The sequence below is a fragment of the Leuciscus leuciscus genome (assembly GCF_965113295.1).
Source record: "Leuciscus leuciscus genome assembly, chromosome: 9".
Lineage (NCBI taxonomy): Eukaryota > Metazoa > Chordata > Actinopteri > Cypriniformes > Leuciscidae > Leuciscus > Leuciscus leuciscus.
Genome location: NC_138733.1, coordinates 6,663,198 through 6,677,737, shown reverse-complemented (window position 1 = coordinate 6,677,737; position 14,540 = coordinate 6,663,198). Strand labels below are relative to the sequence as shown.

The 14,540-nt window shown below is 38.8% G+C and overlaps 3 protein-coding genes across 6 annotated transcripts in view; all 3 read left to right on the top strand.

The window, feature by feature from the left end:
• The window catches only part of LOC309506336 (uncharacterized protein), a 253,365-nt gene that overhangs the window by 60,316 nt on the left and 178,509 nt on the right, over positions 1–14,540 (top strand). The gene's annotated exons all lie outside the window — the stretch shown is intronic.
• Positions 1–14,540, top strand: part of LOC309506303 (uncharacterized protein) — a 109,620-nt gene that overhangs the window by 44,397 nt on the left and 50,683 nt on the right. Inside the window, exon 2 of the mRNA XM_082180109.1 lies at positions 6,238–6,472. Within this exon, the coding sequence (XP_082036235.1) occupies positions 6,388–6,472 (85 nt within the window). The 5' untranslated portion in view covers positions 6,238–6,387. The remainder of the gene's footprint in view (positions 1–6,237; positions 6,473–14,540) is intronic.
• LOC309506318 (uncharacterized protein) overlaps positions 10,796–14,540 on the top strand; it is a 259,358-nt gene continuing 255,613 nt past the window's right edge. For 2 of the 4 annotated variants that reach the window (XR_014208698.1, XR_014208701.1), the window contains exon 1: positions 10,796–11,081. The gene's annotated coding sequence lies outside the window, so the exon portion shown is untranslated. The remainder of the gene's footprint in view (positions 11,082–14,540) is intronic. The other 2 variants (XR_014208700.1, XM_082180144.1) reach the window with 2 other exon arrangements.

The following is a 14,540-nucleotide window of genomic DNA, read 5'->3' as shown; positions in this document are numbered from 1 at the left end:
TTAGGGGCCTTAATGCTTTTAATGTGAATAAGAGACATACACTCACCTAAAGGATTATTAGGAACACCTGTTCAATTTCTCATTAATGCAATTATCTAATCAACCAATCACATGGCAGTTGCTTCAATGCATTTAGGGGTGTGGTCCTGGTCAAGACAATCTCCTGAACTCCAAACTGAATGTCAGAATGGGAAAGAAAGGTGATTTAAGCAATTTTGAGCGTGGCATGGTTGTTGGTGCCAGACGGGCCGGTCTGAGTATTTCACAATCTGCTCAGTTACTGGAATTTTCACGCACAACCATTTCTAGGGTTTACAAAGAATGGTGTGAAAAGGGAAAAAAATCCAGTATGCGGCAGTCCTGTGGGCAAAAATGCCTTGTTGATGCTAGAGGTCAGAGGAGAATGGGCCGACTGATTCAAGCTGATAGAAGAGCAACTTTGACTGAAATAACCACTCGTTACAACCGAGGTATGCAGCAAAGCATTTGTGAAGCCACTACACGCACAGCCTTGAGGCGGATGGGCTACAACAGCAGAAGACCCCACCGGGTACCACTCATCTCCACTACAAATAGGAAAAAGAGGCTACAATTTGCACGAGCTCACAAAAATTGGACAGTTGAAGACTGGAAAAATGTTGCCTGGTCTGATGAGTCTCGATTTCTGTTGAGACATTCAGATGGTAGAGTCAGAATTTGGCGTAAACAGAATGAGAACATGGATCCATCATGCCTTGTTACCACTGTGCAGGCTGGTGGTGGTGGTGTAATGGTGTGGGGGATGTTTTCTTGGCACACTTTAGGCCCCTTAGTGCCAATTGGGCATCGTTTAAATGCCACGGCCTACCTGAGCATTGTTTCTGACCATGTCCATCCCTTTATGACCACCATGTACCCATCCTCTGATGGCTACTTCCAGCAGGATAATGCACCATGTCACAAAGCTCGAATCATTTCAAATTGGTTTCTTGAACATGACAATGAGTTCACTGTACTAAAATGGCCCCCACAGTCACCAGATCTCAACCCAATAGAGCATCTTTGGGATGTGGTGGAACGGGAGCTTGGTGCCCTGGATGTGCATCCCACAAATCTCCATCAACTGCAAGATGCTATCCTATCAATATGGGCCAACATTTCTAAAGAATGCTTTCAGCACCTTGTTGAATCAATGCCACGTAGAATTAAGGCAGTTCTGAAGGCTAAAGGGGGTCAAACACAGTATTAGTATGGTGTTCCTAATAATCCTTTAGGTGAGTGTATCTACAGAAAATGTACTGGAGGGTCCTTTAACCTTCTGAGGTCGAGAAACGCGCCGACGCGTTTTGCTGGATTTTTTTCACATAGCAGCAACATAAACTTAAATTACTCCGTCATTTATGGTTATACAGAAAAAAGAAATATAAAAAAATAATCTGTGATATTTCTACTTTTGTATGTGTCCACTTACAATCAAATCAAAACATTGTGCTTTTGTAAAATAAAGAAAATAAACAGGGTGTGCGTTCTGCCTCTCCGTCGCGGTGAACTTTTCTTTCTTGAGCACGTCTATAAACTGAAACAAAACTCAGCGAATACTTCTCACACATTTATGAGCCATATACCTTTACACACATTTAAGTGTGTACTTTTAAATGATCGGATTCAAACTGAAAACAAATATTCTCTGTTTAAGTAATTTGTATAAAACCAACAGGATGTCCAGTATCTCAAACGCTTGCTAATTACTTTTTAATTCGAGACGCCCACTCGCGCAAAAGTGATTCACATGCAAATCTCCACATGGGACGCGAATGCCCTCGTTACCTCAAACACAAAACACCAAAACACTTCACAAGTCTCTGCTTTTCGTCGAGTTTGGAAGACACGTCTGAGCTTACATTGGATTTACATCAGAAGAAGAAGAATGCGATTTGAAGACAAGAAAGATGTAAGGTAAGAAATTCTTACTTATTAGTTTATGGTATTGTTGCATAAACTTCACATTGCAGTTGAACTGTTGCTAGATATATGGTGAATATTATACTATTTAGACCCGTGTTTCCTGTTAAATACTGTTTGTGGATATCTGCTCAAACATAGATATGTATAACCATAATGTTTAATATTTTGGAGCGCGATGGCGTTTGAATGTATCATATTTTGGAGCGCGCTGTGGGTTTGAGTATCATATTTTGGAGCGTGCTGTGGGTTTTAATGTATCATATTTTGGAGCGCGATTGCGTTTGAAAGGAAAAATGCACCAAACATTAGGCTTTATGTTTTTACTATTATCTCATTTCATATCATCATAACGAATGGAAACATTTGAAGTAACATATGATAATCAATATATTTTTCTCTAGCGTAGTTGTTCTTGAAATCTTTTGGAAGATTTAATTTATTGTTATTATTATTTTATGCAGCACTGCGTAGCCTATGCCTACAAGGCACAACAAACCTGGTGTTCATTATATATTGTTGGAAACGTGTGTGTGTGTGTGTGTGTATTCTGTGAATTTTAAAAAGAAATTTTAACCAGAAAAATCTAAAATCTATTCCCAAAATCGTGCAGCCCTATAGTTTCTCTTGATATCAGTATGTTCACAGTTTTTTCTTTTTTTTTTTCTTTCAGGGACCAGATGCAACTGAGTCCTGCTGACTTCAACATTCACATGAGTCTCTGTACATGAACATGGTAAAGTGAAAATCAAACACCTTGGAAATGAAAGGTATGTACAATGTTTTTAGGAATGGCACAAAGGTCTCTGTCTTTGGATCATTGTTTTCAATGTGCTCTTTTGTCATTTGTATTTTTGGATTGTGTTGTGTTGTAAATAAATCCAAACAATCTAAAAGCCATTATTTTTAAAACTCCTCATTCTTTGTGCAAGGTTGCTCTGAATGACAGGGCCTGATCGCTCCTAATAGGGCAGTTAGAGGAGTGTCTTTGTCTTTCTCAGGTGTTAAAAGCTTACATATTCATGAGATGATCACGCCTCTTCGAATATGGCTTTGTCACACAAAACACGTCTTAGAAATTTTAAATCAATATATTGTCTTATCTGAATGAGCAGTCAGGGTGATTTTCACATAGTTTGGGAGCAAATATTCTAAGCTATGTCATACAATTTTCAAAAGTATTGTGAAGAAATAATCAGTATGGGTTTCATGGCCTTATTTCAGTGAGAATTTTTTTTTGTATTTTCACAAACCATGCATAAATGTCATTATCTCAAAACTACAAACTTTTACATACATACTGCTGATATATTATTGTAGCAGAGTTTGTGCTGAATACAGTGTAATTAGACTTTAGCCATGAAAATGTCACTAGTAACAGAAAAAAACACAAATGTCAGAGCATGTCAGAACACCTCCAGAGCCCAGAAAACAGCTCAGACCTCAGAGGGTTAAGAGGCATCGGGTGATGTCATTGCGTATGCGAACGGGAAAATGAGCGTGAACGCGCAATGAGGAAGTCGAGTTATGCTGCAAGTGTGTGTGACTACTGTTCAAGTGTAATTTGTCATTATTCAGGGAGTTGGATGTTTACGCAGGATTGCGTGAATGTGTGAGTGTGGCTGAGCTAACACTGTGCATGTACAGACTAGGCCTGTTCGCGTGGAAGAAGTGATTTATTAGTGTGTAACGTAAGAAACATGGGAACAAGTGAGTAATATCCACACTATGTCATTTCAGGTGTATTTTGTGAGTGTTATTTCAGTCTAACTGTTCATGCAGTTCTAAGATGTTATGTTTTCTTTCCAGAAGTACCACTACCATATTATTGTTATTGGTGTTTCATTATTTGCTTAGTTCTTTATTATTGCACACAATAAGAGGCGACAAATTGTACTTTTATATTTCTTTTATTTTTGAAGTGAACAATTTGCTGTGTGTTCCAAAGATATATTGGCACTGTATTTTGTTTTATTGTGGATTTTTTGCCCTACGTACCTACAAGAAAAGAAACAGAAACTCCTAACTAATTATCAGGAATAAAATACAAACCCCACTTATATTTGTTGGTCCTGTGTTATTTTCCTGCGGCCACATATAGTCAAAACAAAAATAGGAACTTTAACAAAATACTGTGAAATTCACCAAATGAAAAGAAGAGCACGAGTGTTGCCAAATCAAAGAACTAAATAAAACAAAACACCTCTAACTATAACCTTTAAATCTAACCTAGCTAAATCAAAAGAAAAAATCACAAAGAAACATCTTCAGCGTGCTACACACACACCTTAACTTGTCTCCGCTGACTGTAAAACAAAAACTTACAACTTGTGGCAACACTCCTAAAACTAATGAACTAATACACAAAAACTGCTACGTGAAACACAATATGTCACGTGACATACGGTCAGACAGGTCTAACATATTTGTAACACGGAGTCGGCTTTGATGCCTTGACTAAATGAAGGCTAGATAATCTGAGATGTCATCGCTCTGCTACAGAATTTCAATGGCATCAACATTGGATCCATGTGATAATATTAGATCTAGAGTATGATTACGACAATGTGTAGGTCCTGACACGTGTTGTCTAACTCCAATAGAGAATGTCTTTAAATGCCAATCCCAGTGCATCTTTTTCGTCATCTACATGTATATTAAAGGGATACTTCAGGATTTAGCATTAAGCTTTGTATTAGTAGAAAACCTGTAGTATTTTAGAATTACCTCGCTTTCCACCCTCATATCCCCCTGAGACGAGAGATTTATGTATTTTTTGTCTGGAAAAAATCCTCAGATGACGCAAAAATCGTCATTTTGCGTCATCGGAGGATTTTTTGGCCAGAGGCTAAAGACTACAGCCAGTAGGAGGGTCTGTCCCTCATGTTTTCAACCCGCCCATAGGAGGTTGTGGGATCTCACTCACAGAATGTACACAGTGTCAGCCGTCTTTCTTTGGAAGCTAAGCTAACAGGCTCTTGTTCTGTGGAGAAAGCCGAGTAGTAGGAGAAAGCCGAGTAGTAGGAGAAAGCCGAGTAGTAGGAGAAAGCTGAGTAGTAGGGGTTACCATACTCTTTTTCCTGGACATGTCCGGCCGTCGAGATCGTCCAAAATGTCCGGGATTCGGCTTTTGCTTTCTGCAGTCGCCATTCATTGTTTACATGCACACCTTTTGTTTCAATCTAACTGAATTCATTTCGATTGGTGAATCTGAATGTAGTGTTTACATGAACGCTAAACAAATGATCGGTTGATGTGCGTTTTAACATTGCTAAGAAAATTCCCGCTCCTCCTACGAGACCGGTGCGTCTCACACGCTCATCAGTAATCACGGCACCGGCCTCGCGCCGTTCTCCCGCGGCCCTCAGCCTCGTCCTGCTCGCCACAGTAAACATAATGGATGGCGACTGTAGAACGCAAAAGCCGAATCCCGGACATTTTGGGCGATCTCAAAATCCCGTGTAGACTCACTAGTAGCCTAGCCGTGTTGTTTTCAACTGCGCTCTCTTACCGGTAGGCACTTGGGAGTGGCCTCCTAGGGCAGCGAAGCAAGTGCATTCTGGGAGTTGTTGTCTTTCATCCACATAAGCCAAAAATACATTTTCTGGCTTTTCTCAGTCTAGAAAGCTCCAAATCCAAAAATAATTTCACATTTCTTCTACATAAATGACCCATTTTAAATACACATTCATCTTTCCAGAGGTGAAGTATCCCTTTAAAATCAATTAGGACTTTATCTTCAGCCAGTACTAACTCTGATAGAAAGTCAGAAAATTATTTGATAGAGTCTGTATGGTGCCCTGGTGGCCTGTATACAGTAGCCAGCGCAAATCTCAAACGTGATTTATCATTATCATCAGATATTGTTGCATTAAGCACCAACACTTCAAAAAAATTAAATTAATTCTGAAAATAATACTATAAATTACAGCAACCTTTAACAAGAGGATGACAAAACTAACCTTTGGTACATCAAAAATATAATATTTGATATGCAGTATTCAGATACTTTCAGATAGAATGACTGGCAGATATTCAATACTTGAACTCATTCTAACAACTTAATGTTTTAATGTTTCAGACCAGATGGAGGTGAAAGAGCAAAGACAAGAACTGAAGTTAAAGGTGATGATGCTGTAGTTTGTTTCAGCCTGTTGACACAAATACAATGAGCTTAATGTGTCAGTTTACAGAAGATCTCAGACATCACCATAATGAATGAGCTGAAAACAGAGAACTTTTGGAGACGAAGAGTTGCTCATTTTAAAATGATGGCCCTGTACTTTTTAAATGCAGATTGTATAAAAACACAGTGATCACAGTTCACACCTGCAGTGAAGCCCCTCCCACAACAATTCACCAATAAATACTGGGAATATTCCCATCATCCTACAAGAGAAGGACAAACTCCAGGAGTAGCAGCTGAAATCTGTGTGACTGTTAAAGATGGAGTTTATTAAAGAGGAGATTGAAGACATGAGGGATCCAGAACCATCCAGCATAAAACATGAAGATACTGAGGAACAAATAGGTTGGTGTCCATTCTTGATTCTTCATTGTTGACTGCTTTGGTAGATGTGAATTAGTAAGCAGTATATGGATGATAAATGAGAGTAATACATCCAAATGATCATAAATGATCTGCTCTCTGTTGCTTTCTGCTATTAAATCAGGGTTCACTTGAACCAGGGTTCACTAACTTTATTTCTGTGCATTTTAGACCAGGTGAGAGTGAAAGAGCAAAGACAAGAACTGAATGAAGTGGAGGAGGAACATCGTAACTTTACAATTCAAAGAACAAAAGCCAAAAAAACGCACACCTGCACTCAGTGTGGAAAGAGTTTCACAGAGAAAGAAACCCTTAAAAGACACATGAGAATTCACACTGGAGAGAAACCATATACATGCACTCAGTGTGGAAAGAGTTTTTCTCAAGCAACAACTCTCAGTGTACATCTGCGTATTCACTCTGGAGAAAAACCATTTAACTGTGATCAGTGTGGTAAAGATTTTATTTCATTATCAAATCTAAAAAAACACCTGAAACTTCATTCAGGTGAGAGGCCTTATGTGTGTTCTCTCTGTGGAAAGAGTTATTCAAGGCTGGACAGTTTTAAACAGCACCAGAAAACACATGATGAAGTGAGAGATCATGTGTGTTGTGACTGTGGGAAGAGCTTTACCACAGCGGGCAATTTGAAACAGCACCAAGTAATTCATAATGGAGAAAAACCTTACAAGTGCTCATATTGTGACAAGAGTTTCACTCGGTCTTGGAGGCTGAAAAAACATGAGCGAGTTCATACTAGTGAAAAGCCATACGACTGCTCTCAGTGTGAGAAGAGCTTCAAACATAAAAGAAGGCTTCTGACTCACATGAAGATTTGTCGCAAGAAGTCATCACAATGAGCAACATTTCATGTCAAATACATTCAAGTAAATAGTGTGAGATGAACAAAATATGGAGTTGCTTCCAAAAGAGTGGGTCACAGAGTTTGCATTCAAAGAAACCACAACAAACATAATTCTATGATTTTCTGATTCAAGGCTTTTATTTTGAAAGACTTCTGTCAGACTCATTTTAAGGAAAAGCAACTGAGAAAAACATGTTTTCCTGATTCAGTGTCTGCGGTCAGAGATGTTGTAAAACTGTCATTATTATGTTATTTTTTTTACTTGTTATGATATAAAGTCTCTCACCTTAGGAATACACACTTTCCTGTCTTGTCACTGTTGTCAGCCGTTATACTGCAAATACAAAATAAAAAAAAATAAAAAAAATAAAAAATAGTTCATGTTAGTATTGTGTATTTACTGTTGTTTCTGTTTCCCCGAAATGCCACTTCACATTATTTCACTTTGTGTTATTTTGTACACTTTATTTTTGGTGACTCTATCCAACATTTTTTGTATTAACAAAAACTACATTGTAAAAAATGACATGATCAATAATTCGACAACATATGATTTTACATCAACATCAACTCATCAAAATAAGTTACTTTTGTATACTTTGTTATACAAGAATCAAAAATGTTTTATGTCAGTTTATCAGTCAGGGGTGTGTTTCCCGTACAACGACATAACTCGCTGCTTTACTACCATAGTACGATACATCATAAGTTTCGTGAACATTTTTATTAAACATGGACCTTTATGTTCATTAAAAATACTTTTTATGCTATTGTATGCTAATTTTTTTAATGTTAGCAACTCATTTAGACGTGCAAACTGGGTGCCGGTGTGGTGAGAAGTTCGAGCTCGGCCAGATTCGGCTCGAAGTCGTTCATCTTCGGATGCGGTGGCGCGCGCGTTGTTACAAAAAATGTCGCGCACACCGCCAGGCGAAATTGGGTCTTGCGAACCCAACGCGCACGACCACCCACACCGCAATGACGTCATTTTTGCTGCGCGCACCTTCGCGCTCGTGCGGACGCGTCGAGTATAAACCTAGCTTAACACAGGCGCACATGCACGTGTTTCGTTGTCACGGCTACATAAACAAATTTCCGCACACAGGGAGACGGATGTTATGGTAATATTTTACATGTATTTTAATCACAAAAACGAACGTTTGCATCAAGTGAAAGCATCAGGCACATTGGCTATACCTACATAATAAACTGTTTATTACCTTATCGCGCTGATGTGACCGAACCCGAACGTAAATATCTGTCCGAACACGGCTCGGGTCGGGTATCCATCCTCTACCCCGAATCCTCTAGCTATGGACCTGCCCCTGGTTGAACATTATTAAAGTTCGAGCTTATTTAGAGAAATCAACCGGATGGCTTAGTGCAGGCGCTAATGGATCCATGGTTGTATCTCGTAAATTACCCCACTAATAATGCCCAGAATGGTACCAAACTTCTACAGTAGTACAAATAGGTTCTGTACTCATAAAACGAGGCATTGGAAAGTTTTTAAGTACATCAGGAGTTTATTTAAATAACACTTGCCTGACGGCTCATGCTACTGCTAACCCGCACATCAATGTCACTTCCGTTATTTGGGAAAAGCACATAAAAGTCCTGGCAGAAAGTGATTAAAAATAACAGGGTAGGGTTGCACCAGCTGTTCGTAAGTTTCTTTCTTAAATTGGAACGTAAAGTCCACACTAGAGGCTTAGTAACTACTAGCTAGTTTGTAACTAACTCTGAACTTTATTCTGTTGCACCATTTGTTCGTAAGGCAGAACCATAGACAGTATATAAACTGGACACAGCAACCCCATAGGTTTCAACGGAGAAAAGTGAAGCAAATTAGAAGCACTAATTTCCTGATTGCCGAGCGAACTGCGCAGACTAAAACTGAGCTTGACGACGTGAGCAGCCTGTCTGACAGTTGTAAGTCTTCTAGGAGCTGTGCCAAGAGAAATCTGAATCATTCCCTTCCAAAACTTGCAGAGACGGAGAGCGTGAGTAGGAGCTGTCCATGAGCTAGGAGCAGGAGCAACTTTATGACTCTCTATGGGCTTCTCCCTTGACTTTATCGGACTTTATGCCTCCACGTCCCCCCGATTGACTGCGAGCTTCTCCTCCTGTCTATACGGTAATTTCCAGAGAGTCGCGTGGTTATGACGCAATCGTTAGTCTGTTTTTACAAAAACTGCTTCTACGTGGCCATAACGTAAGATACAAGATAATGGAGCATTTTATACATTGTCGTGTTTCTTTAGAAATAAATAATGGACAAATGGAGTCTTTAAACGCCTCAGATGTAAAGTTATTCGCTGTCAAAGTGATGCCAAAATGAATGGGAGTCAATGGGATGCTAACAGCAGGTGAAGGCTTGTTAGCCAATGGCGGCCGCCGGGGGTGGTACGGAAATCGAGAGCTCGATTACCCCCCTGGGCAGAACGTAGCTAGTAGGTCGTAAGCTCTCCGTAAAGTAATGCGTAGTCGCATAATATGACGTTTAACCTCGATGATCCAATAGCAGCCTTCAAATACGTGAGCAGATGTTGTGTTGAAATGCTGTGAATTTCAGTTTATCCTTCATTCTTTTGCCTCACGTTACTAACGGTAAAAATAAGTTAATGAATAGCATAAGTGTTTTTATATGTAAATAACATTCAGAAACTGTATTTGAAATGAAATGAATGAAGATCAACAAATAAATATTGATACAAAAAACAAGAAATTACGTTTATTGATTATGATTGATATTTGACATGCACAACATGGACCGATGCACACAGCTGCGCGCTGTTTAGGACGGGTTCGTGTTAAAGATAGCCGCTAACAAAGTAATCTTTTCACATAATGTTCTCTCTCTTAAAATGTAAGCGAGTGTAAATGTCAGCATAATCATTTATGTCTAAAGAACTGAAGTCTGTCAGGTAAAAGAAGAGCTTACTGATGCAGTTCAGTCTGTCTGATATTTTATTCCATCCGTTACTCCTGATCGGAGGCTGCCGTAAATATTTAGTTTATACGTAGAGTTACGCTTCAACTAAAAATATTTAGAAGTGCGTAAGTCGTAACTTAGTGTCCATTTACGTCAAAACTAGGCTAAGTTATACGCACAGCTGGTGCAGCCGGCCCCAGTCTAAGACGACAGGAGGAAACTATGCTTACAAGGTTGAGAATAGGGCACACAAGATTAAATGCTGCCTTAAGTTAATAGGAAAACACCAGACTGGATTATGCATTCATTGTGGAGAAGTGGGAAATGTAAAACATTTACTCTTGATGTGTAGAAAGTACTCTGAAAAAAGGAAAGAACTAGAGAGGGAAACAGAAAATTGAGTGAGTTTAAAAAAACCTATTGAGTTTGCCTGGCACACAATCTATAATTCAGGATGTTATGATCTTTATGAAAGAAACTCAGAATTTAGGTTTTATTATTTTATTTCAATTTTATTTTATTTATTTTTAGTATAGTAACATATAAAATGGCATACCAATGAGTTCACACCTCAATCCAGAAGATGGCGGTAATGCACTTTGTTTGCAAACTGCCAATAAAAAAACACAGAAGAAATTGTTCCTCGTTGAAGTTTTCTTTTGCCCTGGTGAACATCTCTGAGCGTTTCTGCCTGTGTTTTTGTCTTCCCGTGGATTACTCTTGGACTGTTTATTCTCTTCGTGATTCTTTGCTGCCTGTCCTGGACTGTGTTCTATTGTGGACTGATTTATGTAAGTTTGCTGCCTGACCTTATGCCTGTTTTCGGATTACGAGTTGCTTTGTCTCTACTGTTGTGTTTGCTGGTGATTGACCCTGATTGTACGAACCAAGATCACAATAAAGCTGCAAATGGATCCTCACTTTGATGAAGCCTCGTTACAATTAAGTGAAGTTTTGAGTTTATATTATGGATATTGTCATAAAACCGGAATAAGGTTATGTATGCGTTTTTCTATCAACAGTTTGATGTATTTTTGGACTTTCATTAACGCGAGTAAAAAAAACACACACAAAAAAACAACAACTCCACATATAATTTTGGTGGATTGAGTCTGTGGAAATTTCGTTTAAATGGGTTTAGCTTTAATTTTTATGTTAATATATTTTTATAGCAATATCTGTTTCCTGTGTATTAGATCGGTTGAATTGCAGTTACTGTTAGGGAGGACGGTAATCAACATGTCTTTTCTCATGCATCCTTCAGCTGAAAGACAGTGAATCTGAAGAAGTGTGTGTGTTGATTGTCTCTTGGGCTGCACGATATTGCGAAAAAATTGCATTGCGTTATTTTATCTTTCTGTGATAGCATTGCGATATGAAAACAATTTCACCAGATGACTTGAATATTTGGAAAGAATGAATCAGTCTAGAATGACTGGGCTGATTTTTTTAATTAAGTAAATCTGCATAGAAAGTAATAAACAAATTACAAGCATAGATAAATACAATACAAAGAAATAGATGAAAACAATTTTCAGGTAAATCTAACCATATTCGGGTACAGAGTCAGACATTGAATAATCAAATGTAAATAACACTATATAGTCTTTACTGTATAAATTAAACATAATTAATTTAATTAATTATCTTTGTTAAAGCAGCAAAAGTCATTTTCTCTTTCTTTTTTGTTGTTTGATTAGCCTAACATTGGTGACAAATTTGGTGATTGGTGTTTGTTCAACTTAAAGTCGAAAGAGAACTCGATTCTATGCGTCGTGAGTGTGTGTTTATCACAGCTCAATTTGTCTTGGTTTGAATGGTTTAATATGAAGGTAAAAGGATGTCATAAAGAATTGCATGCGCAGGGTAAGATTAGTGGAACTGTACATAAGATTGCAAGTGTAAATTAAATTTGCATGCGCAAGAGAAGATTTGTAAAGGTGTAAATCGCCTTTCAAGTGTAAGAAAAAAAAATATTTGCAGCATTTTACTGTTCGTAAGTGTAATTCATGTATTGTGAAACTGCAGCTTCATGCTAACACCAAGTAAATATTTCCATTTTTCCCGCGCTTACACTTTTGGTACGGTTTTTGCACACAAATAAGGCCAAAAGTATCGCAAGCCTGTGAACAGCAATTTGCAACTGAAAGCAACACAGGAAAAGTCAGGAACTGCAAAACAGATTAATTGTGTAAAATCAAATTTTGTTAAAAAAATAAATAAACTGTTGCAAATGTCTAAATGACTTGTGTGCATGGGGCAAAAAAGTTACCGAAATAACCCGATTTGTACAGTTGCGTCTTTCTTTTACATGCGCTTCCAGATTTTGCACGATTCTCTCACTCATTGAGTTTTGCAAGCGCGAAGAGGAGGGCGGGTCCACCTTCTTCGAATGAGCTTCTCGATGACTCTCAATTTGCTCTTATCTGATTGGTTCAATAAACACGCCAGTCACCAGAACACATCTTATTCTTCATTTGGCTCAGAAACGTGCTCGTAGCCGAAATGATACTTAAGGAAAAAAACAAAACTCAGAATGCTTCACGTTAAACTTCGGTCTTCCGACCTTTTACCATCGTGTCAATTTTCAAAGATATTCAGTCAACTCAAATCATTAATATGCGCGAGGGAGGGAGAGTGAGAGAGCAAGACAGTTTTAAGACGGTGAGAGTGCGTGCTCGACCGGGGCTTTCTCTGTTAATCAAGCGCAGCAGTCATCTACATCACTCACCGGTCAAACAAGGCTTTGGCGGGACAAAAATATGCTTTGGCGGCTGCCAAAAAATTGTCAATGCAGGAAGGGCTTTCTGACTTCTTTCTGAATTCTTCATTCAAGCTGAGAAATAAGAGAAAGTCAAGTCACCTTCATTTATATAGCACTTTTAACAATATATATTGTTTCAAAGCAGCTTTACAGTGATTATTGGACATTACCGTAACAGATTGTTTATGCTTTACAACAGCTCTTGGAAAGTTATTGTCCAGCTAATGTTAGTTTAGATTGTTTGATTCACTTCCATTGCAACGATCATTAGTTATTAACTTAGGGGCCGCCCATCCGCACAAAACAGTGCCTGGTGTCTCGAGAACGCACTCCCTGAAATAGGTTCGAAGGTGCAACCGATTATCCGTTATCTCCGTGCAAACCTCAAAACGCGAAACCCGCGAAAACGCAGACGTCGGCATCGTCGCGCATAGGGCTGTCGCGATAACCGCAATATCGCAGTACCGCGCTACTGACAAGCCAACCGCAGAGGAATTTAAGTAACCGCAGCAACCGCGATATTCGCGTGTTTTATTTATTCATAAGGCTATACCCTTCTTGTTTTGAACTTCGTGCATGTGTATTGAATGTTTGAAAGTTAAATAAGTTAATAATGATAATAAGACGCGGCGATCATGGTTTTATCATGGTGATTTGTACAGGGGCTTCGTGGATTTGCACTTAAGCCAAACAGACAGTGAATGAGAGCGATCGACTGAGCGCGTGTGATTACCTGCGTCTGTCTTTGAGGTCAAGTCATATTCGTGAAAAGGTTGCCGTGTCCAAGGAAAGTTAAATATTTGTCCTGTCATCCTTTTAACGTTTAAAATAAAGGGTATTTACCATGAATGGCATCAGCGACAGCGCTGGTCAGCATCCACAGTGCGAGGAACTCGCGGTCGTGGGAAACAAAACTCAGTGAGTCACGCATTGAATCAATGCCATTTGTCTCTATTAAGAGAAGCTTCGCGTTACCCATGCGACGGCATTGCTGGTCAGCTGAGCCTTGAAAAGTGGAGCTCAAAGTTAAAAATAATTAACCTTGTTTCATTACTATCTTTTAATGAATCAATCAGTGTTTTTGAACGTGTTGTCGAATAAACGGTTATAATGACTCACTCAAAGACAGTCCGTTGCTGTAACAACTGCGCGCTGAGTGACAGCCTTTCAATGCGGAGAGACGCTGTTTAGTTTCGGTTTATTGGTTACTGAAAATGTACTTGTTTTTGTGCCTGCTGACCACATCGTGACACTTATTTATATAGCAAAAAAAAAAAAAAAAAATTAATAAATGCGGTAAAACCGCATATCACGCTATTGAGCCACTCAAAATTACTGCAGGGGAAAATCCTTCACCGCGACAGTCCTAGTCGCGCACATGCGCATTATGTGTTCAGTCCAAAGGTGTGCGCGTTTGAATATGTGCTTCAAAATTTAAATGGTGGCTGTCATAAAAAACTTTCCAGATTTATTCAAACATGCATTA